The sequence below is a fragment of the Phocoena phocoena genome, chromosome 6 (genome assembly GCF_963924675.1).
Source record: "Phocoena phocoena chromosome 6, mPhoPho1.1, whole genome shotgun sequence".
Classification (NCBI taxonomy): domain Eukaryota; kingdom Metazoa; phylum Chordata; class Mammalia; order Artiodactyla; family Phocoenidae; genus Phocoena; species Phocoena phocoena.
In genome coordinates this window covers 12,565,331-12,592,071 of record NC_089224.1, presented here as the reverse complement: position 1 = coordinate 12,592,071, position 26,741 = coordinate 12,565,331, and the positions used below count along the sequence as shown (strand labels likewise).

The following is a 26,741-nucleotide window of genomic DNA, read 5'->3' as shown; positions in this document are numbered from 1 at the left end:
AAATCATGCAGTATTTTCTTTCTGGGTCTTGCTTATTTCACTTAGTATAGTGTCCTCCAGTTTCATCTATATTGCTTCAAATGGCAGGATCTCCCTTTTTAAGGCGGAATAATATCCCTATATATACGTCAGATTTTAAAAATTAATTCTTCTGTTGACAGACTCTAAGATTTGTTTCATATCTTGGCTATTGTGAATAATGTTGCAACGAACGTGAGAGCACAGATAATTCTTTGAGGTCTTACTTTCATTTCATTTGGATATATACCCAAAAATGGGATTGATGGATCATATGGTTGGAAGCTTCTTAAGGGACATAGTAAATTAAAATCTTTGGAGTTGGAGCCTGAAAGCTGTCTTTATTTATTTATTTTTGGCCACGTGGCTTGTGGGATCTCAGTTCCACAACCAGGGATCAAACCCGGGCCATGGCAGTAAAAGCCCAGAATCCTAACCACTAGGCCACCAGGAAACTCCCTGAAAACTCTCTGTCTCTCTTTTTTTTTTTAAGATTTTTTCTTAAATTTAATTTAATTTTATTTTATTTTTGGCTGCTCTTGGTCTTCATTGCTGTGCGGGCTTTCTCTAGCTGAGGCAAGCGGGGGCTACTCTTCCGTTGCGGTTCGTGGGTGTCTCATCACGGTGGCTTCTCTTGTTGCAGAACATGGGCTCTAGGCACGTAGGCTTCAGTAGCTGTGGCTCGCGGGCTCTAGAGCGCAGGCTCAGTAGTTGGGGTGCACGGGCTTAGTTGCTCCGTGGCATGTGGGATCTTCCCCGACCAGGGCTCGAACCCATGTCCCCTGCATTGGCAGGCGAATTCTTAACCACTGCACCACCAGGGAAGCCCAGATTTTTGTTTTTGAAGTGGACCATTTTTAGTCTTTATTGAATTTGTTACAATATTGCTTCTGTTTTATGTTTTGGATATTTGGCCACGAGGCATGTGGGATCTTAGCTCCCCGACCAGGGATCGAACCCTCACCCCCTGCATTGGAAGGGGAAGTCTTAACTACTGGATCACCGGGGAAGTCCCGAAAGCTCTTTTTTTTTTTTTTTTTTTTGCTGTATGCGCGCCTCTCACTGTTGTGGCCTCTCCCGTTGCGGAGCACAGGCTCCGGACACGCAGGCTCTGCGGCCATGGCTCATGGGCCCAGCCGCTCCTTGGCATGTGGGATCTTCCCGGACCGGGACACGAGCCCGTGTCCCCTGCATCGGCAGGCGGACTCTCAACCACTGCGCCACCAGGGAAGCCCTCGAAAACTCTTTTTAAGAGGCATCCCCTGGGAATTCCCTAGCGATCCAGTGGTTAGGGCTCAGCATTTCCACTGCCTGGGGCCAGGGTTCAATCCCTGGTTGGGGAACTGAGATCCCACAAGCCATGTGGTGTGGTCAAAAAAGAGAGAAAAAAAAAAGAGGCACCCCTGTCAGACATATGAGCTAGCAGTAATATCTTTGGGTGTGGTAGTCCACTTTTTCCTAATAATTTGTTAATGTGTAATGTATAAAGTTTTGAGCATGTAGTATGACTGATAATCATGGAATCAGGGGGCTCCAGATGTAAGAATTTATCAATACCTTAAGATAATATATTTGACATCCTTGTTTAAAAAGCATTTTGCGGGCTTCCCTGGTGGCGCAGTGGTTAAGAATCCGCCTGCCCATGCAGGGGATATGGATTCGAGCCCTGGTCGGGGAAGATCCCACATGTCACGGAGCAACAAAGCGCGAGCACCACAACTACTGAAGCCTGTGCTCCACAACTACTGAAGCCCGCGTGCCTAAAGCCCGTGCTCCACAACAGGAGAAGCTACCGCACTGAGAAGCCCGTGCACCGCAACGAAGAGTAGCCCCTGGTGGCAGCAACTAGAGAAAGCCCACGCACAACAACGAAGACCTAACGCAGGCAAAAATAAATAAGATGAAATAAATAAATTTAAAATATAATTTAAAAAACCCATTTTGCTACCAAATTTTAAGCTGACAAGTATTTGGAATAATTCTGTAGGAAGAATTATAACCACATGGCTTTTTAGGTTTTCTTACAAATTATTCATAATTTCTATGAACTGATCAAGTTATTACCAATAAAATCTCAATTATGAAGGAAACAATTAATAGAGAATAAGATAAAACCTTCTATTTGTTTATCCAAATATTTATCAAGTTCCTACTATGTTCCAGAGATTATGTATCAATCCAAAAAAAGAACCACTGGGAAAAAAGATTAAGGAACTTGTGTATGTGTTAACAGCTATGCAGGGAAAAGGGCCCAGATCACAGTATGTGATTGTCAAATCCAGTGGACTCTTGGCTAATGGAAATATGGTTTGCAGAAGAGGGCAGGTAACGGTTTCACTCAGATGGGTAATTGTCAGGCCTGCATCGTTATATTTAGCTCTGGGCATCATTATATGACAGTTTGGAACAGTTAGACTATATGCAGAGGATATTGACTGAGATAATACACTGATACATAGATCAAAGCTGGATCAAGGAAGGAAGCTTTGAATAAGCTAAGTTAATTACTGTGGAGAAGAGAAAATTTGGAAGACATGATTATATTCCAATATCTAAACCACTTTTGTGTTCAAGTTGAAGAGGTCCCAGATGGGAGAGCCAGACTCTGCAGAATACAGCTGCAGTGAGGTACATTTCTGTACAATACAGGGAAGAATGACTTAGTGATTATAACCATCTAAGAATAGAATAGATTTTAGTCCTTGGTTAGTTGGAAGTTTTTAATCAAAGGCTGAATGAACACTGGAGGGCATCTTGAATAGGAAATTCAAGTATCCATTGTGAGAACTGGGCTAGTTAGTGTGAATTTCCTTTCAACTTTCAGCCTATACATTTCCGTTATTTAAGCATAAAACATGTACTGGTGCCATAGCTAAACTCAAATGCCACCTTGAAGATCTACAGCATGGAAATAGACATACTTCAAGCAAATAGGCCTTTTGAATAATACTTTGTCTATGTTACAGAGCATTTATGATCATTTAATAAACAACACTGAAAGTAGATTTCAGAGATAATGTTTAATTTTATAAAGTTTACATTTCACACCAAGGAGATTTCAGGCTGTATATTTATAGACCGTACCTCCCATGAAAGCATAAGACAAGATTTTTGGTTGCAATTTATAAACAGAAGGTAATGGCATGAATTTACTAATCTTTCCTTCATCTTTAAATATACATAATGTTAAAAGACCAAAACAGAAATTTCTCGGTTTTAGGGTAAAGCCATGGATTAAATCACATCTGTGTATACAGTTATAATGGACTACAACCTTTACTTTAATGTGGGAAATCTGGAACATAGACTTTATCATCATGCTCTACTACAAGCATTAGAATGGATCTTAAAATTAAGTTTATTCTTTTCCCTAATATATACAGACTATAGAATATTTGGAGAAATGCAAATGTCAAAGGGGAAAAAATTACTCATTGTGCCACTGCCCAGAGACATTTCTGTGAGCACCTTGTGCATTTCCTTTGTATTTTCGACTCTGCATATCTCGTGTATGTTTGTTGTACTACTTTGATCATATTGTATCAGTATTTTGTATCCTTTTCCTAAAGCACAAGCAATTTCCTCTGTTTTCCCAAATGTTTGATGACATAATAATCCTCCTGGTGGATTCACTATTGTTTTTCTTAAACACCTGCTAGTGTAGGATATTTTGGTGATTTCATAGTGAGTTCTACACCTTGAACATTGTGGGGTGAATTGTCATTATAGTCTAGACTCTGCAGAGTCTTGGGAAACTGTCTTCCAGGCCGAATTTATAGATATTAAGAAATTATATAAAAAGCTGACATCTGCTTATGTTATTCCCTGTAAAGCCCTTGAACCTGTTCCATATCAGAAAGCATGGCTCTGACGGGTTTGCCAGTGTTTTAAACCATATCATTTTCTCTTTTGAAAATTTATTTTATTCAAGTATAGTTGATTTATAATGTGTTAATTTCTGATATACAGCAAAGTGATTCAGCTATGCATATAAATGTATTCTTTTTCATATTCTTTTCCATTATGGTTTATCACAGGATATTGAATATAGTTCCTAAACGATATCATTTTCTAATCAGGGACCTCTCTCTTTTATTTTTATTTTATTTATTTATTTTTTGGCCTCACCACATGGCATGCAGGATATTAGTTCCCCGATCAGGGATAGAACCTGTGCCCACTGCAGAGGAAGTGCAGAGTCCTAGCCACTGGACTGCCAGGGAAGTCCCAGGGACCTCGCCTTTTACCTTTGAGTTGATGGTTTTTCCTAGACACCCCAAGTTCTAACCGCCTAGAGGAGAATCTAAGTGCCACTTCTACTTACTGTGGAGGAGGTTTGTGTTCATCTTAACTCCAAGGAAAAGAACAACTTTCAAGTGATTCTCCTCTCATCATATAACATTCTTTAAAAAGCCTTCTTGCAAAAACCCACGGGTGAGTCCCGTTAACTCCGTTCTGCTGGTGAGGTTGTAGGTGTCCTTTAGTGCCTTTCAGCTCAGATTGGAAGCAAAACACCTCCAGGCCTTACAGACTGAAGGACGTCATCAGGAAAACCCAGAGGGAGTTTTCCTCTTGGTGTACCTAAGCTGAACCCAGCTCTGCTAGGAACTATTACTTTGTGCATCTGACGCGTAGTCAGTTGTTGAAGTTCTGGCTCAGGCTCACATGGAAAAATGCTTGCATAATAGCACGTGGTTCATGTTGGTGAGGGAATGGTGTCCTATGGGATTCTCTTAGATAATATGTATTCGGGGACAAAGGATCAGTTGGAAGTAGTGTGGATGACTCTGCGTATAAGTAACTTACATCTTTAGCCAGCTATTGCCTAATAAATACAGATCAGCATGGCCAAGATAATTTGTAAAATGTCTCTTTCTTCCAGGATTAAGAAGGGTGAGGGAAAACACTTATGATACATTAAGTGATAAGGAGCCAACATGTCAGTGGTTTTCTTCCCAAGCCAGAGAGATTTATTCACTCATCCATCAATCCAACAAATTATGTGGCTTATGATATGGAGGTGAATATGACAACTTCCTACCCTCACAGAACTCAGTCTAGTAACAGACACATATTTAGATAATTCTAACATGATCTGGTAAGAGAGAAGTGCATTAGATTTTTTAAAATAAATTTATTATTTTTAAATTTATTTGGTTATTTTTGGCTGTATTGGGTCTTTGTTGCCACACACCGGCTTTCTCTAGTTGCGGCCAGCAGGGGCTACTCTTCGTTGCGGAGCACGGACTCTAGGTACACGGGCTTCAGTACTTGTGGCCCGTGGGTTCTAGAGCACAGGCTCAGTAGCTGTGGTGCACGGGCTTAGTTGCTCCACAGCATGTGGGATCTTCCCGGACCAGGGCTCGAACCTGTGTCCCCTGCACTGGCAGGCGGTTTCCTAGCCACTGTGCCACCAGGGAAGCCCCAGTGCATTAGATTTTATGAGAATATTTTGGAAGCGCATCTAACACAGCTTAAGGTGGGTAGGGAATGGGGAAAATATCAGGGAAGCCTTCCTGGAGGTAGTTACATCTACATTTTTTGGTTTGTTTTTAATATTTATTTATTTATTTTGGCTGCACTGGGTCTTAGTTGCGGCACGCGGGATCTTTCGTTGCGGCGTGCAGGCTTCTCTCTAGTTGTGGCACTCAGACTCTCTAGTTGTGGCGTGCAGGCTCAGTTGCCCCATGGCATGTGGGATCTTAGTTCCCTGACCAGGGATCAAACCCACGTCCTCTGTGTTGGAAGGTGGATTCTTAACCACTGGACCACCAGGGAAGTCCCCACGCAGGATCATTTAGTTGTGGGCGTTTGGGATCCTTTTAGTTGCGGCATGTGGACTCTTAGTTGTGAAATGCAGGATCTAGTTCCCTGACGAGGGATTGAACCCAGGCCCCCAGCAGTCGGAGCGCAGAGTCTTAACCGCTGGACCACGAGGGAAGTCTCTACATTGGTTTTAAAATAATCAGAAAGCGTTTTGTTGGCTGAGGAAGGAAAGAGGGATGGGCATGTGGGTGGGGGTGGGGTGAGTGGATGGTGATGTTCCAGGAAAGTGACAGTGTCTGCCAAGGTATTGAGGGGACACAGACTTATATTCTGGCAGTGCTTGTTTGAAATTTTTTTAAAAATAAATTTAATTAATTAATTTATTTATTCTGGCTGCGTTGGGTCTTCATTGCTGTGCGCGGGCTTTCTCTAGTTGTGGCGAGCGGGGGCTACTCTTTTGCGGTGCACGGGCTTCTCATTGCGGTGGCTTCTCTTTGTTGCTGAATACGGGCTCTAGGTGCGCAGGCTTCAGTAGTTATGGCATGCAGGCGCAGTAGCTGTGGCTCACAGGCTCAGAAGTTGTGGCACACGGGCTTAGTTGCTCTGCAGCATGTGAGATCCTCCTGGACCAAGGCTTGAACCCTAATCTCCTGCATTGGCAGGGTGGATTCTTAACCACTGCACCACCAGGGAAGTCCCTTGTTTGAAATGTTTATTGGACATCTGTAGAAATGTCACGTAGGCAAGTAGAGGTGTGTGTCTGCAGCTCCAAGGCAAGAACAGAGCTGGAGATCTAGATTTGGCAGTCACTGGTAAATACATGGTATTTACACCTGTAAATATCTGTAAATACTGAATGAAGTTGCCCAAAAGAGTGTAAAATTAGAGAAGAAGACCCAGAGAGACAGGATTGCCTTAATATTTAGAGGGTGGTCTGAGAGGAGGAGCCAGCAAAGGAAGCTGAAAGGGGTGCCTAGAAAGTTTGGAGGGAACCAATAATGTGTCAAGAAAAAAAGGGTCTCATTAAGCATGGGGTGATCAGCAGCTTCAAATGCTTTGGGGAAGGAGAGAAAGAGAAAACCAAAGAAGTGACCATTGCATTTGGTAACTTGAAGATCGTTAATGACCTTGACAGAAACTGTTTCTGTGAAGTAGCAGGGACAGAGCCATAGTGCAGAGGATGGAAGATAGAATGTAAGATAAGGACAGAGAGATGAACAAGAGCAACTCTTGTCTTTGGGCTAATGGGTCTTCTGGCCTCTCTTCCTAAGTGCCATTCAAAGGAAAGGGAGGGAGTTTGTGGTCCACCGAAAAGACTGCCCAGGGTCAAAAAGTGCCAGGTCACTCATACCAGGGCTCCAGAGGGCACTGATCCTTGCTTATTAGGCTCATCTCAGCTTCCACAGACATGTAGTACTTTCAAGACTCTATGTAATGTTCTTAGAACAGCACACAGCACATAGTCAGTGCTATATGAACTTTTGTTAAAATTATCCCAGTTTCTAGGCAAGCTCTTTGGTGCCTAAGAAGAACAAATCGTTTATGTAGACCAAATCATTTTTCAGGAAGTGTGAAGACACAAATCTTAACACATGGCAAAAAATGAAGCATAAAAAAGAAAAACGACTTGTGTATAGGGGTGCCAGTCCTCTAGTTTAATGATCTATTCTCTCTTTTCTGGTTAAGGTTTTTTAGAGAGCATAGGATTGAGCTATCGAACAAGGGCAGAGAACATGAAAAGGAAAACAAAGAATAAAGGCATATCCAGAGAAATACATTTACGAAATCAACCAAAATAGAAGTCAGTACCGCACACACTGCATTAAAGTTTTGTATCTTTCAGGTAGCTGAGAGATGACAGATACAGGGTGGATTTTTAGTTTTGGTTTGTTCATTGGTTAGATGAAAAATATTAACGTAGAAACGGAGGAATAATAATACAACGGTGCAGCTGTTCCACCGTGGAGGAATTTTGAAACCGAACTGCTCCGCAGATCAAGAATAAGGCAGAGGGCTTCTCTGGTGGCGCAGTGGCTGAGAGTCCGCCTGCCGATGCAGGGGACGCGGGTTCGTGCCCCAGTCCGGGAAGATCCCACATGCTGCGGAGCGGCTGGGCCCGTGAGCCATGGCCGCTGAGCCTGCGCTCCTCAACGGGAGAGGCCACAACAGTGACAGGCCCGCGTACCAGAAAAAAAAAAACAACAGAATAAGGCAGAAAGTGGAGATAATGGAGAGGAAGTGTAAATAATCATAAACTTCTCCTTGATCTCTGAATGCCTTATCACTCCTTTCTGCCTGAAGGTTAAATCCTGGATGTTTTCACAGTTTTCATGTGGAAATTGTGGTTCTCTATCTTACAGGAATATTGTGGAGAGTAAGTGAGATATGTAAAGTGTACAGTATATAGTGACTGCATCTTTAGTGCGTCTTTGAAAGAAGTACACATCCCCTCTTGACTGATGTTTCCAGTTTATTTTTTTCCTTATACCCTTTAACTCCACTGAAGATGCTTTCAATACAAATCTAATAATAACTGCAGCTAACGTTTATCATGTACTCAAATTAAGTCATTTAACCTTCGAAACAATTCTATAAGGTAGGATTGTTACCCTCATCTCGTGCGTGGAGTCAGCATTTGGCATCCTGGCTTCAGAGCCCATCTTAACTACTATTTCTACACTTTTGGCCGGACAGACCTGGGCCACCCTTTCGGGCATATTCTGCTGCTAGCAAACTGAGTTTTCTTTTTTGAAACCATTCTTAACTGCCTTCCTTTGCCAAGGGCTCTCGCCTCAGTTCCAGGGCCCATGAGAAGGTAATTTAATTCACCCAGATGGCACCAGCCCAGCTACGTCCTCCTCAGATCCGCGAACTTTCACCTTGGCTGAGCAACGAGTCAGTGCTACCGTCCCTGTATTTCACTGGCCGCGGGGCTGCCCCGCAGTGTCATTATTTTAAGTAGCCATACAGTACGGGTATTCTCTGCAAAGACACAAGACCCCCACCAATCTCTACGAGCGACCACGTTAACTGGACCATTGAGCCGGCCCCAGAGTCCAGGCACTGGCGCGACGGTGTGGGCACCGATGTGCAGCAGGACCTCGGACTGGGACTGGCAGGGCGGGCAGAGGGGGAACCGCCTGAGACAGGGAGCGCCTGGGCCAGGCCGGAGGGGACGCAGCAGGAGGGGCTAGGCGGGAAGGGGCGGGGCTAGGCGGGAAGGGGCGGGGCCAGGAGCCCGCCGGGCCGCTCCCCGCCCCTCCCCCTCCGCTCCTCGCTCCAGCCCTCGCCCCGCCCCGCCCCTCCGGCCCAGGCCTGCGGCTCCGCCCTCCTGGTGACGTCACTGGCCAGGCCAGCCGGCGCCATTTTGAAAGTGGAGTCGCCTGCCCTGCCGCTGCCGCCGCCGCCGTCGCTGTCGTAGCCGCCGCCGCCGCCGCTGGAGAAGGAGCAAGAGTGGGGAAGACCAAGAGTGAAATCCACCATCCCGCCGGCTGGTTTGCCAGCCCCTCCTTCCTTCTCCCCCGACCCCCGCCCCCTCCCCCCACAGGTGCCATCCGCCGCCATCCGCCCTCTCTACCCCCCCATCCCCAGGTGAGGGGGGTGAGTTCAGGAAGCGGAGACCCCGAGGAACCCAGCAGGGTCACCATTTGCAGCGCAACATGGCAGGTAAAGGAGAAATCACCCTCTCCACTGACAAGGCACCGCTTCCTTCCTCCTCCCCCCATCACCCCCTAGCGACTGCTTGCGCCTCTCGGAGAGCCACGGGGCACCCCTGGGATTTCAGGGAATTGGTCAAGTGGGCTGGGGTGGGGGTGGGGCGGGTTCTGGAGAGGCGAGTGGTCGCTGTGGTATCGAAATGGCTTTGAACATGAGGGCTGAAGCCTGGGCATGGGTGGGGGTGGGGTGTGTGCCGGCGAGCTGAGGGGTAAGGCGTGGGTGGGGCGGGGTAGGGGCGAGTGCCGATTCGTCCCTGCGCTTGGGAGCCCGGTGGAACCTCCGCCCCCGCCCCCCCCCAGGGGGCTTTTCTGCGGCTCTTCCTTCCTTTAGTTCCTCTGTTTCTCCCTGCTGCAAGCCTTTTTGGGTGTTCCTACAAATAAATATATTTTGCACTGAGAAGGAAGAGTGCTTTATAAGTTGAAATACAATGGGGACATAACGTGTATTTCTTTCCACTGTGGGTACGTATATTTTTGAGACTGTAAGCCTGAATTTTTTTTTTTTGTCTGGAACCATCTCCCTTTCGTTTTTTTTTACCCTTTAGGTCCAAAGAGTGCAAGGCCTCTAATACAGCGAGTTGCGTGAAAAATGTAATTTTAACTTTCCGTTTTGCATGTTAGCTTTTGTGCAGATGTCCTTTTCCCAAAAGGGTTTCATGGAGTTAGTTAAAATAGTTGTGGAGCTCAGAGATATAAATAGCCAAGAGGAGAGAGATTTAGGTAAAAGCTTGGGGCGGAGGGGGGGAGATGCAGAGAGAAAACCAGGTTGGAATATTTAGCAAGGAATGGAGGTGAAGGAAGAGAAAGGTAATTGCTTCGAGGATAATTTTTGTATATTTTGGTGTTGCTGAATATCTTCCTTCATCTAGTAGAATCAGTCCTAGATCTAGATTCAGTTTCTTTCTCCATAGATCCAGGACATTGCCCCCTCCCTGCTTGGCAGTGAAATGGAAACATTCAGGGACTAAACCAGTTTTCCGTGCTTTTATCAATATTTAGATAGATAATTAAACCTGTAAAAAAGTTAACATATTGGATTGACTTAGGGTTTGCTATGCATAAGTTGTTTTTTGGCCTTGTTGAATGATTAAGTGAAATTAAAATTGTTCTGCCCAAGATGATGACAAATGAGCGAAATTAATTCTTTGCCAGGTCCTTTGGATTCTGACGGATTAGGTGAAGGGAGGCAAACCAAGCTTCCTTTTGGCAATCTCTTCACCAACATTCAATTCAGTTTCTTTTCCTCTCTGGAGCCAGTGATTTGCTGGTAATGAACTGCAAAGAAATGGGTGGTGAGGTTGTGTTTGCTGTATGTGCGCTGTGGTGATAGGGTTCATATGAATCATCGCTCCTCACCCAGGCAGTAATGTTCCTGAAGTTTTCTCTTCGTTCCGTGTTTTATGGTAGCTTAACCTTATTAACTCTCCTGCAGCCTTTTGTAGCCTTAAAGGAAAACTCTTTAACTTTCGGTATTTACTTTTTTCTGGTAGGTCTTGCTTGAAGTAAGGCTTTTACTGTGTTTGAGGGGAAGGGAAAATGGAAGGGAACTTTTGAACTGATGTACAGTGGTAACGATAGTACATGGCCTTTAAATATTTCAGACCTGGAATCTCTCTCTCTTTTTTAATGCAATACCAACTATTGGGGACTAACCTTTTTCCAAATTAGTGCTGTGGGGTGGTGGTTGTATGTGTTGGCAGTACCAGGCTGTTAGTATCATGCCAACTATGGATGCCATCTCTGTTTATGAGAGTAAACATGAGTAGGACTCAGTTTTAATTGGTATGTTTTCTTTTTCCAGGAGCTGGAGGAGGGAATGATATTCAGTGGTGTTTTTCTCAGGTGAAAGGAGCAGTAGATGATGATGTAGCAGAAGGTAAGAAAGCATTTAATAATGCAGAATTTGGATATAGAATCTTTCCAAAATCTCTGTTGCTGAAGGATTTCCTTTCAGCTGAGTCTGTTCTAGTTTAAGAACATTTTATGTTTGTTGTCCAAGCAGGGAAAGAACAGTTTTAAAAGTCACCTTTCTGGAAGATAATCTTAAATCTTTTATCACTTATGCCGTGTTTTTTTTTTTCCTGAATAAAATAAGGAGCACTAGATGATGATATATATAAAACCGTCACAAGAAAAATCTAAGGTCCATGCGGTGAAGGTGTCCTTGCTGTGTAAATTTCACGTACAAATAAATGGTGATGCATTTTCATGGTTGTACACTGCTTTTAGATAATTTAGTTGAAATAGGTGCCATCAATATTTAGCTCAGAAATATTCTTGATAGCATCTTCCATTTTTGAGGGGAGATTTTTAGTTTTTTTGCACTTGCCTACTATGAGAGTGTGGTGTTGATTGGCATATTCTGTGAAGAAATAATGCATCTAATCATCTTATAAAGATTAACTTAGGTGGATAAGAAAATAACGGTGTTATAGATATATAGCATGTCTTCTGGAGAGCTTATTGTTGTGTATTTTGAAGCTGGATTTGATCAGTGGAAGGGCTTTAGTTTTCCCCCAGATTTGTTTATTAGTGTATTTCAAAATTCTAGTTTTGAAACTTTAGGATTTTGCATTCATTTGAGATGGTCTTAGATGGAGGAAGTCTTGAGATGGAGGAGACATTATATTCAATAAAGTAGTTTTATTATTTCATTGTTCAGAAATATTAAAGTTTGAATTTTAATAGTATTGTGTGTTTGAATTACAGTAGGAATTTTCTAATACTCAGATAAATTAAAATATGTACTTTTAATTTTCAAAAATTTGTCTAGTGAAAATTTATAAATTATCTGTCTCTAGAATGTGTTGTCCTCATAATAAGATCCTGTTTCTGACTTACGGTCAGTGTACTGTTTGTTTTGAGGGTTTTTCCAAGGCCATGGTAGGATGATGGCCTTGTGTTGAGCCAGTTGAATGCTTGGATTTGCTTGTGTCAGTGTTATTCGTTTTTGTTTTTTTTTTTTAATTTTAAAATTTATTTATATTTTTAAAATTTTGGCTGCGTTGGGTCTTCGTTGCTGCGCACGGGTTTTCTCTAGTTGTGGCGAGCGGGGGCTACTCTTCGTTGCGGTGCGCAGGCTTCACATTGCGGTGGCTTCTCTTGTTGTGGAGCACGGGCTCTAGGCCCGCGGGCTTCAGTAGTTGTGGCACGCGGGCTCAGTAGTTGTGGTTCGCAGGCTCTAGAGCGCAGGCTCAGTAGTTGTAGCGCACGGGCTTAGTTGCCCCACGGCATGTGGGGTCTTGCCGGACCAGGGCTCGAACCCGTGTCTCCTACATTGGCAGGCGGATTCTTCACCACTGTGCCACCAGGGAAGTCCTCAATGTCATTCTTAATTAAGTACCTGATCAGTTTGCTGAATTGTGTGGGGAGCCAACTGGCATACATTGTACTTCTGATACAGAGCACTCTCACATTTCTTTCTATTGAATCCTCATCTGTTTTTCAGATGAGAAACTGGAAGCTTAAAGCAGTTAAGAGACTCACTGATGGTCATACAAATAGTGTAAATCAGGGTCTTCTGATGAAGCCTGTGGTGTTTGGCTTGTTCAGAGAAATAAATCCTAAGTTGAAGGGAGGAGTCATGTGTTAATCATTTTGTAATTCCATTACCTATTGAACAGTAGGCACTCAGATATTGGATCATTAGTTCTGTGCTGTTGTGTAATACTCGCCAAGTTATAAAAGTGCTGTATACTTGAAAAACATTCCTTTGTTGATGTCCATTTATTCCCTTTATCAAAGATCTTCTAGGGGCCTCCTAAATGCTGAGCACTAGGGCTCCAAGGTGTCTAGAATACAAACCCTGTGCGTAGTTCACTGTTAAACAGGCAAAGACCACATGCATTTGATTTAATCAGAAGAAATTGATGATTCCAAACTTAACTGAACCAAATGATAGTTTGTGACATGTATGATGGATCAGTGGTAATTTTCTTCTGCTAATATTTAGTAACTGCATTTTGCAACTGATTCATTAAATAATTTTCATCTGTGGTTGTTAAATATTACTTTTAACATACAGTGCATTCCTAGTATCTTATGCTGAAGCTTGGTATGTATATTTTAATAGAAACATGATTTATTCTAGTACCTATGTCTATACAAATGCAATAAGTATAAAAAGCACCCAATTTTCAAGTTATGCAGCTTTAATTTGGGTTTTTTGCATACTGTAGTTTGCACATCATAGTCTATTATGTTTATTTTACTAAGAGAAGGTTTACTTTTCTGAAATAAAGTAAGATTAATACATTTCCCCCTTGGTTTAGATTATAGTCTCTAAATGGGTTACATCTGGCTCAACCTTTAGTTTAGCTTGCCTGTTTTCTGTTAACAGTACATCCTAAGTTCTTTTCCATCAAAGGCACCAAATTGTCTTTCCCCTCCTACATGTATTCAGCTGTCATGGCATACTCTTTTTACTTCTGTAATGCTTTAATCTTCTTTCCATACCCACTTTTACCTTGGTTAAGGTTCTCAGTATCTCTCATCAGGATTGCTCTAACTTCCTAAATGATTCCCTGCTTCTTGTCATGTTTTGCTTCTAAGTTAATCTTAAATGCCATCCCAGTTTTATTTTCCTCAGAAATCTTTAGTGGTCACTGTATCCACAGGCTTATGAATTACATTCAGATATTTTAGTATAGAATGTGAGACTTCTCACTGGTATGGCCCCTACTTCTCTAAGTTTATTTGCTAGTGTGGTTTACGATCCAGCTAAATGGATACAGTTCTTCACACAAGTCCTGTACACTCTTACTTTGGGGACTTTGTGATTTTTTTTTTTTTTTTTTTTTTTTGCTGTTCCTACCTTGGAAGGCCTGATAGTCCTGCCACAGTTCTCTTATCAGGATCATTCTTATCCTTCAGGTCATGCCTGTAACCCTTTTACTCATCTCCCTTTTTTGGGAGTATTTTAAGAATCTACCTTCGTAGCACTTTGTATTTATAGTATTAGTACCCCAAACCTCTACTGTTGTACTGTAAGCTGTATGTGGGACATTCTATATATAAACTGCTATGCTTAAGAGAAAGCCTGGAACACAGTAGGTATCCAGTATTTATTGAATGGAGGAAGAAAATTTACTATAATGAGGTTATGAAGGGGGACAAGTATGGGTGAAAGGTAGCATGACTGAGACATACTTTTGGCAATCATGAATTTATTTACTTGGCAGCTTTGTAAGTGGACTGATGGTATATAGCCGTGTAGTAGAAAGAAGCGAGGAGACCTTAGGTTTCTATCCTAGCGACAGACTAGTATATGTCACTTCGGGTAAGTACTCCTCTGAGTTCCAGTATGCTTAGCCTTAAGAAAACAGAACTGGATTAGGTGATTTCAGTTGTTCTTGTACTCTTAATCTTGTTAACTCTCAAAGATGTCTTAGAAAAGAGACAGCCCCACATTATTATTACTGGTAAGTTAAATTGTTTGAGATGTTAGACTTTCTGGGGGCCTTAATTTAAAAATAAGACAGTGGACTTAGTTACTCAAGGCTCAGAATTTTTCCTTAAATAACATTACAGAACTAAGACAGAATTTTGACATTTGATCAGATACTCTCATTGTCTTTTGGCATGTAAGCCCTTCAGGACAGTTACAGCCTGTGTTGGGGTACTTATTCTGTGCACACACGGCTCTTCAGGCACTTTAAGTAGTTTACCTTTGATGTAGCTAATTGTTTGGGAGAAGGATGAGGCACTAAAATCATTCTCATGTAGTTTTTACTTTAACCGTCATAGTTAACAGTAATAACATTTTATCATATCCTGTACTTTTAGTTTTCCTTTATTGATAGCTATTCTCCCATGAGAAGGTAGGTCAGAGCACAAAGTCCATGGTTTGAATCCTGCGCAGCCACCTACTAGCTGTGTGATCTTGGGCAAGTTAACTCAGCCTCTTTGTGCCTGTTTTCCCCCTCTGTAAAATGAGGATGACAGTAAAACTTGTCTTAGGATTTTGTTTTGATGATTAAATGAGTTAATATTCCTAAAACAGAAACCCAGCACATAATAAGGTTTAGCTATTGTTATTACTTGAATATTTATGATGAGTAAGGGAGAGTAGGAGAATGAGGAAACTGGGCAATTGTCTTTAAAGGCTATTAAAAACTTCTCATCAGCCAAAGTGAGGAAAATGGTATGTGTATGTTTTATACATATTCTTTGATTCCACAGATATAAAGTTCAAAAACATTTAGAATTAAACCATAGATTTGGAGACACATATGAAGCTGGTAAAACTCTATAAAGATTAGCTACAAAGTAATTAACTATAAAAGCCAGGTCAGGGGTTATCGTTAAGCAGTGATAGGCAGTTGTGATTGCCAGGGGTTCTGGGAAGGCTCATGGGGTGGCAAATTGACCTGGATGGTGGTTGTACAGATGTTTGTAATAACTGATTAACCTGAAGATTGTTGTTTTGATTTTGATTTTCTATATTTGTTAGACTTCACAATGAAAAAGGTTTTTAAAAAATCCCATACTATACTAAAGGGTTTAGAATGAAAAATGGCAATCCCTTCCACACTCACTCCCTAATCCTCCTTAGCCCTTCTCCTAAAGGCAATTATGTTGAACCCTTCTTCTAGCTGTTTCCCTTGGGCTTAATTAAATTTTTTGTGAATAAAATTATATTTCTGTTTCTTTCAATTTTAGACATTTTCAATTGACTTCCTTCCATGGTAGATGAAGATTAAGCTGTTGACGTTTTTGTGCGTTTGCCCCAGCGTTACATCACATGTTGTGGTTAAATTAGAAGTCAGTGCTTACATTGTTACGAGGATGCAGATATTCTCTACTGAGCCGGTACTACACTGTAGTGTTGCTCATTTCTTGTGCATCCCTTCATTTTCCCTGAAGCTAATAATTGCCTGTTTTTAAATTTGGCTAGTTCTTTTTGAATTTTTAAAAAAACTTCATTATGGAGATTTTGAACATTACAGGAAGAAGATGGAATAGTATAATGAACTCCCATCACCCAACATCAACATGTGGCCAGTGCTGTCCCATTTATAACTTGCATGACTTGACTCCTTCCCAGTTCTTTGTTATTTACTAATAGAGATGTTATTGGTTTTGTTTTTAAAGTCTAGATTCAACAAACTAGAAAACCAAGTTCATCATTTTAATGTGAAACAGTAAGGAGTTTTTCCTCATGATTTTTTGCAGTAGCACTTCTGATAATTTGTTCAAATTTTACTTGTGAAAATAAAATTATTAAAAATTCAAATACACGTGGATAATCTGAAGTGTGTAATTTTGGGTGAAAGATAAGGAAAAATTAACCAATATGGTTATTTTAATGCAAATTATCACTATTTAATATTAAGTATTAAATAATAAATTTTTATTATTTTCATTAATTAATGTAAGTATAATTTTCCTCATCTCCATATTTGACATTCTTAAACTTTCTTTCATAGGATATTATTTTAGGGTATGATTTTATTACATGAAGTCAGTGAAACTTGGATCCAAACGTATTGCATCTTTTTCAACACTGCTTCCTGTTTATTTTTGGACTTAGACTTGCGGACTGGTTCTTGGAAAAAAAAACTTTCATTGGGAGAGTCTAAATACTCCCTGAATAAGGACATAAATAAAATTTGAGAAGCAAATAATCTTTGGGGTATCACACAAAATTTGAGGGCTTTAAATCCATTCAGTATGTTTTATGCTACAATATAAATAGATATTAAGATCATTTGTGTTCTGTGTTTCTTAGAGTAGTATGCATGTTCGATTTAGGCACTAGGGTCAATTTGTGGAAGAAAATAGTAGAACCCCATTTTTTGCAAATTTCAGAATATTGGCACATCAGCTCTATTCCAAAACGTAATGACTCATAGCAAAGGTATTAGTTAACATTCTTACCTTGTTTCACATGTCACACTTCTTTCTCTCAGCACTAGCATTACTGCTGATAGAAGTCTGGTACTAATGCAGTACCATCACTTAAAGTAGTGTAACTTCGCCCATTAAATAACATGAATGGTCATATTTATCTAGTATTAGGCAGTATCCTTGTTTTCTTTTAAGATGCTAAAAATTTTTTCTTACCCCTTTATTGGTTAAAAAAAAAAAAAAATTACAAGAGATAATGGCATTCTGTCTCAGGTTACTAAAATAAACCAAAAATTACACTTAGGTATTTTTTAGTACTCTCTTTTAGTGAACTATATTTTAAAATTTTTGAAAATTGTGGAATAAGCAGAATGATGAGAGACTGAAGGAAAGAATTAATTTTATTAAATCAGTAAAAAGATTACCATATATTACGTATTTATACATCTATATTTGCCTAGTTGAGTTGCAGGAAGAAAGGTAAACTTTATTTTAAGCTTCTTATGCTGTTAAATAGGAAAATTAAAGGGTTGGAGATAGATGTTTTAGCTAATATTCTCAATTACAGTCTCTTTTCCCTTCTCTTAGGTGATAATGGAAATTAAAATTGAGTAATCAAAGGTCTGCAAGTTGCTTCCTTAGTAGAAGGAAAGAGAAGTAAAGTCTGGTAATACATAAATTAGATTTCTCAGTTATGTGCCAGGTACTGTTTTAGGTGCTTTATTGATATTGTTATTAATCTTTGAAATAAATAGATGCTGTTGATTTTCCATAGAGACAGGAAACTCGGCTAGGAAGGCTAGTTTACTAACTGTATCCTTGAGCAGGTGGTAGAGCTGGGATTCTTACCTCAAACCTTTAAATTTCCCTAATGTAATTTTATTTATTTAAAAACTTGAACTGCTTCTTTTAGTTTAGGTGAAGGTGTTTGAGGTTGTTGGAATGTGACTTGTTTAGAGTTTATTTGTAATGCCAAGCAGAGTATTGTTGTTTTGAAGTAATTAAATCCAACTTGGAGATTTACTCAATCTTCTGCTAATGGAATTCTTAAAGCTAGGACATTCGATAAGGGATTTTTGAACCTTCTGATGTTGTATGTAAAGTTGTAATGTGTGTGCTTGTACGTAGGTGCATTTTTCTGGTCACAGGGGGTCTGTAACCACTGTCAAAACAGCGATCATTTATTCCATTTTGACGTGTGGTCTGGCAACCCCTCAACTGTGTCAGAACGTCTCTGAAGTTGAAACTATTTTCATGATAATATTTGCCTTTTTCACTGTGTTGACATTTGCACCAATGGTACAAAAGCAAGGGTTGGTAAATCTGCAGGCATCTTAGCATGTATCAAGGAAGGCCTTGGCACCAAATGGTACCAGTAGTCATGGTAATCTTCATTGCCATGTACCAGCAGTTTTAAAATGCCAGTTTTACGTAATGTCTTTGATGAAACAGTAAAAATTAATTTTGTCAAGTCTCTGCTATTGAAAGTCTTGACTCTTGAGTACATGTGTGTTGAACATTCTGTGTGACAGAATGGAAAGTACACTTACAGCATTCTGTTATAGACCAGAGTACAGTGGTTGAAGGAAAAGTATGGGTGCAATTATTTGTTTCAAGCTGAAGTAGTTGCTCTTTGCATGGAACATTATTTTTACTAGAAGGAGCTACTGACAAACTACTCAGGCTTGTATATTTGGCAGACATTTTCTCAAATGAACGGTGAATCTGTTACCTCAATGGACAGTATTTGTTGCCCGTGATAAAATCTGAGCTTTCAAGCAAAACTCAAAGTTTTGGAAAATGTGTATCTCCTGAGCTTGATAACTTCTGAATACTTACAGATATTTCAGATGAGATCAGTAGTAATATTAATGATTGTGATTTTTAATACTGTGTAATGAAATCTATCAACATTTGGAAAATCTGCATAACTGAATGGCCAGTGCTTGTGATGTTAAAAAGTTATGCGTAAGTAAAAGTGCAAGATAGAGCATTGGATTCTAATATAACAGACAACTGATATGGTTTCAGACTCCATAAACCTTTAAGAAACTATCACGTGTTGAGTTTTGCTGTAGTATCAAAGAGATATCCGTAACTACCTGAAAAGCCTATTAAACGATTCCTCCCAGGACTTCCCTGGTGGTCCAGTGGTAAAGAATCTGCCTTACAATGCAGGGGACACAGGTTGATCCCTGGTCAGGGAACTAAGATCCCACATGCCTCGGGGCAACTAAGCCCTTGCGCCAGAACTGAGCTAGCGAGCCTCAACTAGAGCCTGTGTGCTGCAAACTACAGAGCCCACGCGCCCTGGTGCCTGTGCACCACAACTAGAGAAGAGAAAACCCGCACGCCACAACTATAGAGAAGGCTGTGTGCTGCAACGGAAGATCCCACATGCTGCGACTAAGCCCCGACACAGCCAAAAATAAATAAAATTTAATAAATAAAGCTTAAAAAAAAAAGTCAACATCTATTTAAAAAAAGGAAACTATTCCTCCTTTCCCAATTACATACCTAAGACTGGATTTCTTCATATATTTAACCTACACAACATAGTGTAGTATGTTGAATGCAGAAGCAATTAAGAGAACCTCAGCATCTTCTGTTAAGTCAGACATTTAAAAGATTTGCAGCAATGTAAAACAATGCCGTTCTTCTCACTGATTTTTTTTGGGGGGGGGCAATAGTCTCTTTTTTTCTTTTTATAACTTTTTTGTTAATGTGTAGGGCTTTTTATTACATTCTTATTTTTTGGCTGCTTTGGGTCTTCGTTGCTGCACGTGGGCTTTTCTCTAGTTGCGGCGAGTGGGGGCTACTCTTCGTTGTGGTGCATGGGCTTCTCACTGCAGTGGCTTCTCTTGTTGTGGAGCATGGACTCTAGGCATGCGGGCTTCAGTAGTTGCCACATGTGGGCTCTAGGGCACCCAGGCTTCAGTAGTTGTGGCACATGGGCTTAGTTGCTCTGGGGCATGTGGGATCCTCCCGAACCAGGGATCGAACCCGTGTCCCCTGCATTGGCAGGCGGCTTCTCAACCACTGTGCCACCACGGAAGTCCCTGCTTATTACATTTTTAAATAAGTAAGTATTTGAAAATTTAAAATATCTTTGGGGTCTTCAGATTTTAATAGTATAAGGAAATCCTGCCATCCAGAAATACCTCACAACTGTGGGCTTAGTCTGTTAATTTCATTGCTCTATTGCTTTAAAAGAATCTCATGGGGGCTTCCCTGGTGGCGCAGTGGTTGGGAGTCTGCCTGCCAGTGCAGGGGACGCAGGTTCGTGCCCCGGTCCGGGAAGATCCCACATACCGCGAAGCGGCTAGGACCGTGAACCATGGCCGCTGAGCCTGCGCGTCCGGAGGAGCCTGTGCTCCGCTACGGGATTGGTCACGGCAGTGAGAGGCCCGCGTACCGCAAACAAACAAACAAAAATCATGAACTATAAATGATCAGAAAGAATCATAAAGTGCTGCTTTTGTGCATGTGTATTTAAAGCTTTCCTATGACTTCAGATTGTTTCAGCCTACTTACTCCCTTGCTGTTCTTTAGGTACCAAATTAAATCTGCCTTCAGTTTTTCAGGGTTTTCCCCACTATCTCTGCTGAGGTCCAGCTATCATTAATACTTAATGTAGGAATACTAAATTCCTTAAAGCCTAGTCTAGTGCCATTTCTGGGTTGGCTGCCTGGTCATTAGAAATGAGTTGGTGCCCTTGACATTGTGTTTTATTTTGAACCTGACATGTAGTGGTTTGATGTGTTACTTTTTTCTTGTAAGAAAGTCACAGAATTGGCATGGTAACTATTTTCAGCTCTTAACCACTAAAGGGAGGAAAGGAGAAGGAACAGTGTTTTTCTTTAAATTCTACTTTAAAATGCAGCATAATTCTATATTGAAATAGTTGCTGAGTTTCCCATTTGAAGAATGCAGTATCAACTATTTATTGCTTAGTATTTTCAGGGTTTTTTTGTGGCTACTTTTCTACGCTTTTAAAAAAATCGTCAAAGTATGTAGGACTTTTAAAACTAGCTTTACCAATTTTCCATCCATGTTTAAACATTTTTAAATAAACATTGAGTTTATTTTAAAAATAGCTAATTTTTTATTAATATGGACATTTTTAGTTAATGTTAGCTGTAGCTGATTAAAATGTCATCTAGATCTTTGCCTGTGGCATATGTGGAATTCCTGGCAATTCATTATTGAATGCCACTATACCAAGGGTCAGGCTCTTGTAATTTTAGTTTCTATAGGTTGACTTTCTCTCTGAATGTTCAGATATCAACTGGAATTTTCTTTTCTGAAGTCCTTGAGTGATCTCTTATCCAGTTCAAGGGGGTTCATGGAACAATGACCCTGTTTAAGAACCTCTGCTTTAATCTAAAAATTTGTCTGTGATTATATGCCTATATGGTTAAGTTAGAGAAGTCAAGGATATTTTATATGGTAACGATAGTTTTTAGACTATTAAAAGGGTATTCTTTCTTAGGAATCCTGTTAGTACTTACTGTTACTGGTATAATATTAGAGGGATGAATCTTCTAAGATACTGGACCTGACAGCTTTAGTGTATTCCCATCTTGATTTTTTTTTTTTTTTGTGGTACGCGGGCCTCTCACTGCTGTGGCCTCTCCCGTTGCGGAGCACAGGCTACGGACGCGCAGGCTCAGTGGCCGTGGCTCATGGGCCCAGCCGCTCCGCGGCATGTGGGATCTTCCCGGACCGGGGCACGAACCGGCGTCCCCTGCATCGACAGGCGGACTCTCAACCACTGCGCCACCAGGGAAGCCCTTGATTTTTTTTTTAATTAAAAAACTGCTGTCTCTTTAACCATGGGTAAAAATATTACAGAGTATATTGGATTTTTATGTAATTGCTTGTTTATACTTCATTCAGAAGGAATCTAAATTCTTCTTCAGTAGTCTGTATTAAGAGAGAAACCGAAGTAGGTAAAAGGGATTGGTGGGAACATTTTTTAAATTATTTGAAAATCTGGAACAATGTTACTTTTTAGAACTTGCCATTGTAGTTTCAGGTCAGCTGCCTATGAAAGTGGAAACAACCTTTTTGGTGTTTCCCCCTGTCTGTTTTTTTTTCTTTCCCAGTTTACCACAAGGTGAGAGTCTTGTGGGCCTGAAGTAGATGTGTTTTTAAGATAGCATAAGAGGAATCTTTAATATTTTCTGTTGGCTGATAGATTGGGAAGGCTGTATTTCAAGAAAACAAGCTGTTGTAGGCAATCAGTAACTCTTGTCAGATTCCTTATGTAGGGATGCAACGTTAGAAATGGTTATAAGAATTGGTAGTGGGGAAGGGACTGCTCGTAGTCTTCTTTTTTCCCCTTGACAAGAATTATTTTTGTCTAGCAGCAGAACCACATCTTTAAGTGAAGTACTTTTTAGCTCCCTAATGTTTTTATGTTTTTTTTCATTGTAAAAAAACACAAAAACATAAAGTTTACCATCTTGACCATTTTTAAGTGTACAGTTCAGTAGTGCTAACTGTATTCACGTTACTGTGAAACAGGTCTCCAGAACTTCATCTTGCAAAACTGATACTGGACCCATTAAACAACAACTCCCCATTCTCTCCTCTGCCCTGGTATCCACCACTGTGCCTTCTGTTTCTGTGAATTTGACTACTTCAAATACCTCATACACGTGGAATCATACAGTATTTGCCTTTTTGTGACTGGCTTATTTCATATCCTCAAGGTTCATCCATGTTGTAGCATGTGACAGGATTTCCTTCCTTTTTAAGGTTGATTTCATTTTATGTATATACCACATTTTGTTTTTCCGTTCATCTTTTGACAGACACTTAGTTTGTTTCCACCTCTTAGCTATTGTGTACTTCTAGCCTTTTTATATATAGCTGGGGTTCTTTGGGGAGGAACATCCTATAAGTACTTTCTGTAAGTGATTGGAGGTGAACAGGAAGAACCCTAAGCAGAACATGAAAGTATCAGATTAGAGGATATTAAAGAATACAGATCGGTACTGCTGTGATACAAGTCTGTTATTCCAGATTAACAGTTTGAGGACAAGAACTGGGTTACTTTATTTTGTAGGCTATTTCAGGATAAGATTAGGCAAAATCTAAATTTTTGACCAAAGTTTCACCTCATTTGCAGTTTCTGGTTAAAAATAGAAAATCCCATAGATTTTGTAAGTCATATTTCATTACTGTAAAACTAACAGTAAAGACAGTATGTTGTTTTGTGTGTACTTTGATTAGGCAAAGTCTTCACCATAATAGGAAAATTTGATAACTGCATTGCATTTCTTTATAATGAAATCGTAGATAAGGAATGACCGAGGTTGCGTTTCTTAACAATAGCCTTTGAGGTAGACATTATTGTCATTTTGTACACAAGGGCACTGAAGCTCCAAGAAGTTGAGCAATGTTAATCTAAGATTATGAGTTAGTAAAACTGTTCTATTTTTTAGGCTCCCACGTTGCTTCTGTGTGGTTCAGCTTAAAAAAAAATACTATTTGATTAAATCTAAATCTCGGGTTCTCATAGGGAATGGTGCTAAGGTGAGACCTTAGGTATTCATCTACAAGTCAACAAGTATTTTTGAGTGCCCAATATTTTGGAGAATGTGAGAGAAATAGAAGACATGAGTCCATCACTTAGGTATATTAAGGAAGGTCAGTTTTATTACAATAAGCATTCTCCATAACACATTATAGCCTTTGGTATTAACCAGTTCATGTCACCAGGAGATCCTTGACTAATCGTATGTAAAACTTTTATAGGTAATGCTGGGATATGAGTAGTAAATCATTTCCCCTTTTCCAAGTTGACTTGACTTTGCTTGATATTGAGGTGGTGTTGTAGTACACATACTTGGTTGCTCAAAGAATCACATATATCTCAAGTCTTTTTTTTTCTTTTATGAGGTGTCTATTTATGCTTTAGAGAAACTAGTAGTGTATAACATTAAGTAGTAGTGTTAATTCTGAGGGCTCGTAACATGAGCATTTTCCACATTTTTGAAAGAGTTAACTGCAAATAAGGTGTTATCAGTTGGAGGGCCTTTATTCTGTGAAAGTAGATGACAGTTGTCACGGGTGTAGGTTGAAGGCATATGGAGATGTTTGTATATGTTATTTATAGCTATGATGGTAAGAAAATCCAATACCAACTAGAATGAAAACCCCACTATAACTTTGAAGTGTTGTATTTTATTTATGTAACTGATGCCCAAGCCCTCATGGAAATAAAGTGAGAGCTAATTGAAGTTATTTGGAAGTTTCTTTACTGTTAGAATTATAGTCCTTTAAGTCGGGAATGCTCAGTTCTACTCTGGGAGCATTCTGTTATTAACACATACTTGTTAAGCATGTCTCAAGTCTTTTTAAGACATAAATATGTCTTTCAGTGTTTTCAGATGGTCATGAGTTGAATTTACTAATGAATATAACTGGAGATTTCTCCAGGCAAATGTTTGTGGTAGTTTACAAGCCCTTTTGTCCCTTTCCTTTGTATCCTGTGTTTCAAAACCTTCATTTGAAATTTGGCAGTTCCTTAAAAAGTTAAACACCGATTTGCTGTGTAACCCAGCAATTCTACTCCTAGGTATATATCTAAGAGAATTGAAAACCTGTGTCTACAAAAACTTGAACACGAATGTTTATAGCAACATTATTCGTAATAGCCCAAAAGTAGAAACAAACCAAATGTCTGTCACCTGGTGATGCATAAAGAAAAGGTGATGTAGCCATACGGTAGAATATTAAACAGCCACAGAAAAGAACGAAGTACTGATACCTGCTGCAACGTGGATGAACTTTGAAAGCATGCTAAGTGAAGAAGCTAGTCACAGAATCCACATACTACATGATTCCATATATATGAAATGTCCAGAATAGACAAATATATTGAGACAGAAAGTAAATTAGTGGTTGCTAGGGCTTGTGAAGGGTGGGAGTAAGGAGAGTGGCTGCCAACAGGTACAGCGTTTCTCTAAGGGGTGATGAAAATGTTCTGGAACTAGATAGGGGTGATGGTCACAAAATTCTGTGAATACAGTAAAAACTGCTGACTTGTACACTGAATTTGAAAAAATAATAATAGTAAATAAACTAAGAAATAAACAGGAGAGACAAGGTAGGATTCTGTTTCTTAAAAAAATTTCTAGAGCCAATTAAAAACTCCCATTTACAAAAGAAAAAACTTTCATTTTGTAGTACTTCTCATACAGACGACATCTACATCTGACTTTCTCCACTGTAGTAAGCAAATCTAGTCTGCATATCTTTTTTACAAACCAAACATAAGGCAATTATTTTTGTATTTTACTAACCAGAATTTAATATAAACACACCCACACAGACATATACAGTGGTAAAGACAAACAGTACAAGAGGTATACCTAGAAAGCATGTCTCCCTCTTACCCCATTCTCCCAGGTTCTGTGTCCCCAGAGATACTGTCACAAATTTCTTATATGTTATTCCAGAAGTATTTCATATTTGCATGTTTTAACTTAATGGAGCATGTTCATCATTTTAGATTTAAAAGTAGGAAAATATATTCCAGAAATCCATGATAGGAAAGTTCTGTAGGCCCCCTTAGCTACCAATTTCTTTTTTAACTGGTCTGTGATTTCTGTATCTTAGCCTGAAGAGTTGCTGAGAAGGTTGTATATGTTTGGGATGTGCATCTAGGTGTACAATTAGTGTGCAATAAAGCTAAGTAAAATTTATAATTATTAATGTCTGAGATATCAAAGTCTTTAAAAATAACAGTTTGGGTTCATTGATATCTGGGGTCTGTGTCTTACCCCTTATTAAATTAGATCTTGAGCTTTCTGGAATTGAATCTTACTGTTCCTGGTCGAGTCTGAAGTGACCTGGTCTTTTTGGTGATTATTTAATTAAGATTATAGTAGATGTTATAGAGTAGGCTACATCCCAAGGACCTAATTTTTTTATCTACTGTGTCTTTCTGACTGTTCAGTAAATACATAGGTCCCTTTGTTCACATATCCACCATCTCTAATTCTCAGATGAATTTCTTGGGAATTTGGTTAACATTGTTTAAAATGCTAAAATGTTCTGATTTGTATACTGCTCAGTTGATGAGAATACAGCTTTATCAAATTCTTGCTATGTGGTAATTTGCTAATGTCACAGATTTTTATTCTTTAAGGAAAAATAACTTTCTGAATATAAACATAAAATGTTGATATATTTTTAAAAAGTGCTTATTGGGCTTCCCTGGTGGCGCAGTGGTTGAGAGTCCGCCTGCCGATGCAGGGGACACGGGTTCGTGCCCCAGTCTGGGAAGATCCCACATGCCGCAGAGCGGCTGGGCCCGTGAGCCATGGCTGCAGAGCCTGCGTGTCCAGAGCCTGTGCTCTGCAACGGGAGAGGCCACAA

The 26,741-nt window shown here is 40.1% G+C and overlaps 1 protein-coding gene across 2 annotated transcripts in view; it reads left to right on the top strand.

Moving 5' to 3' along the window:
- The first annotated feature begins 9,247 nt into the window (after nt 1-9,247).
- PPP2R2A (protein phosphatase 2 regulatory subunit Balpha) overlaps nt 9,248-26,741 on the top strand; it is an 83,998-nt gene continuing 66,504 nt past the window's right edge. Inside the window, exons 1-3 of one of the 2 annotated variants that reach the window (XM_065878419.1) lie at nt 9,248-9,278; nt 9,376-9,450; nt 11,302-11,376. In XM_065878419.1, the coding sequence (XP_065734491.1) occupies nt 9,444-9,450; nt 11,302-11,376 (82 nt within the window). In that variant the 5' untranslated portion in view covers nt 9,248-9,278; nt 9,376-9,443. Of the gene's footprint in view, nt 9,279-9,375; nt 9,451-10,847; nt 10,904-11,301; nt 11,377-26,741 lie in introns of those variants that run through there. The other variant, XM_065878418.1, reaches the window with a different exon arrangement.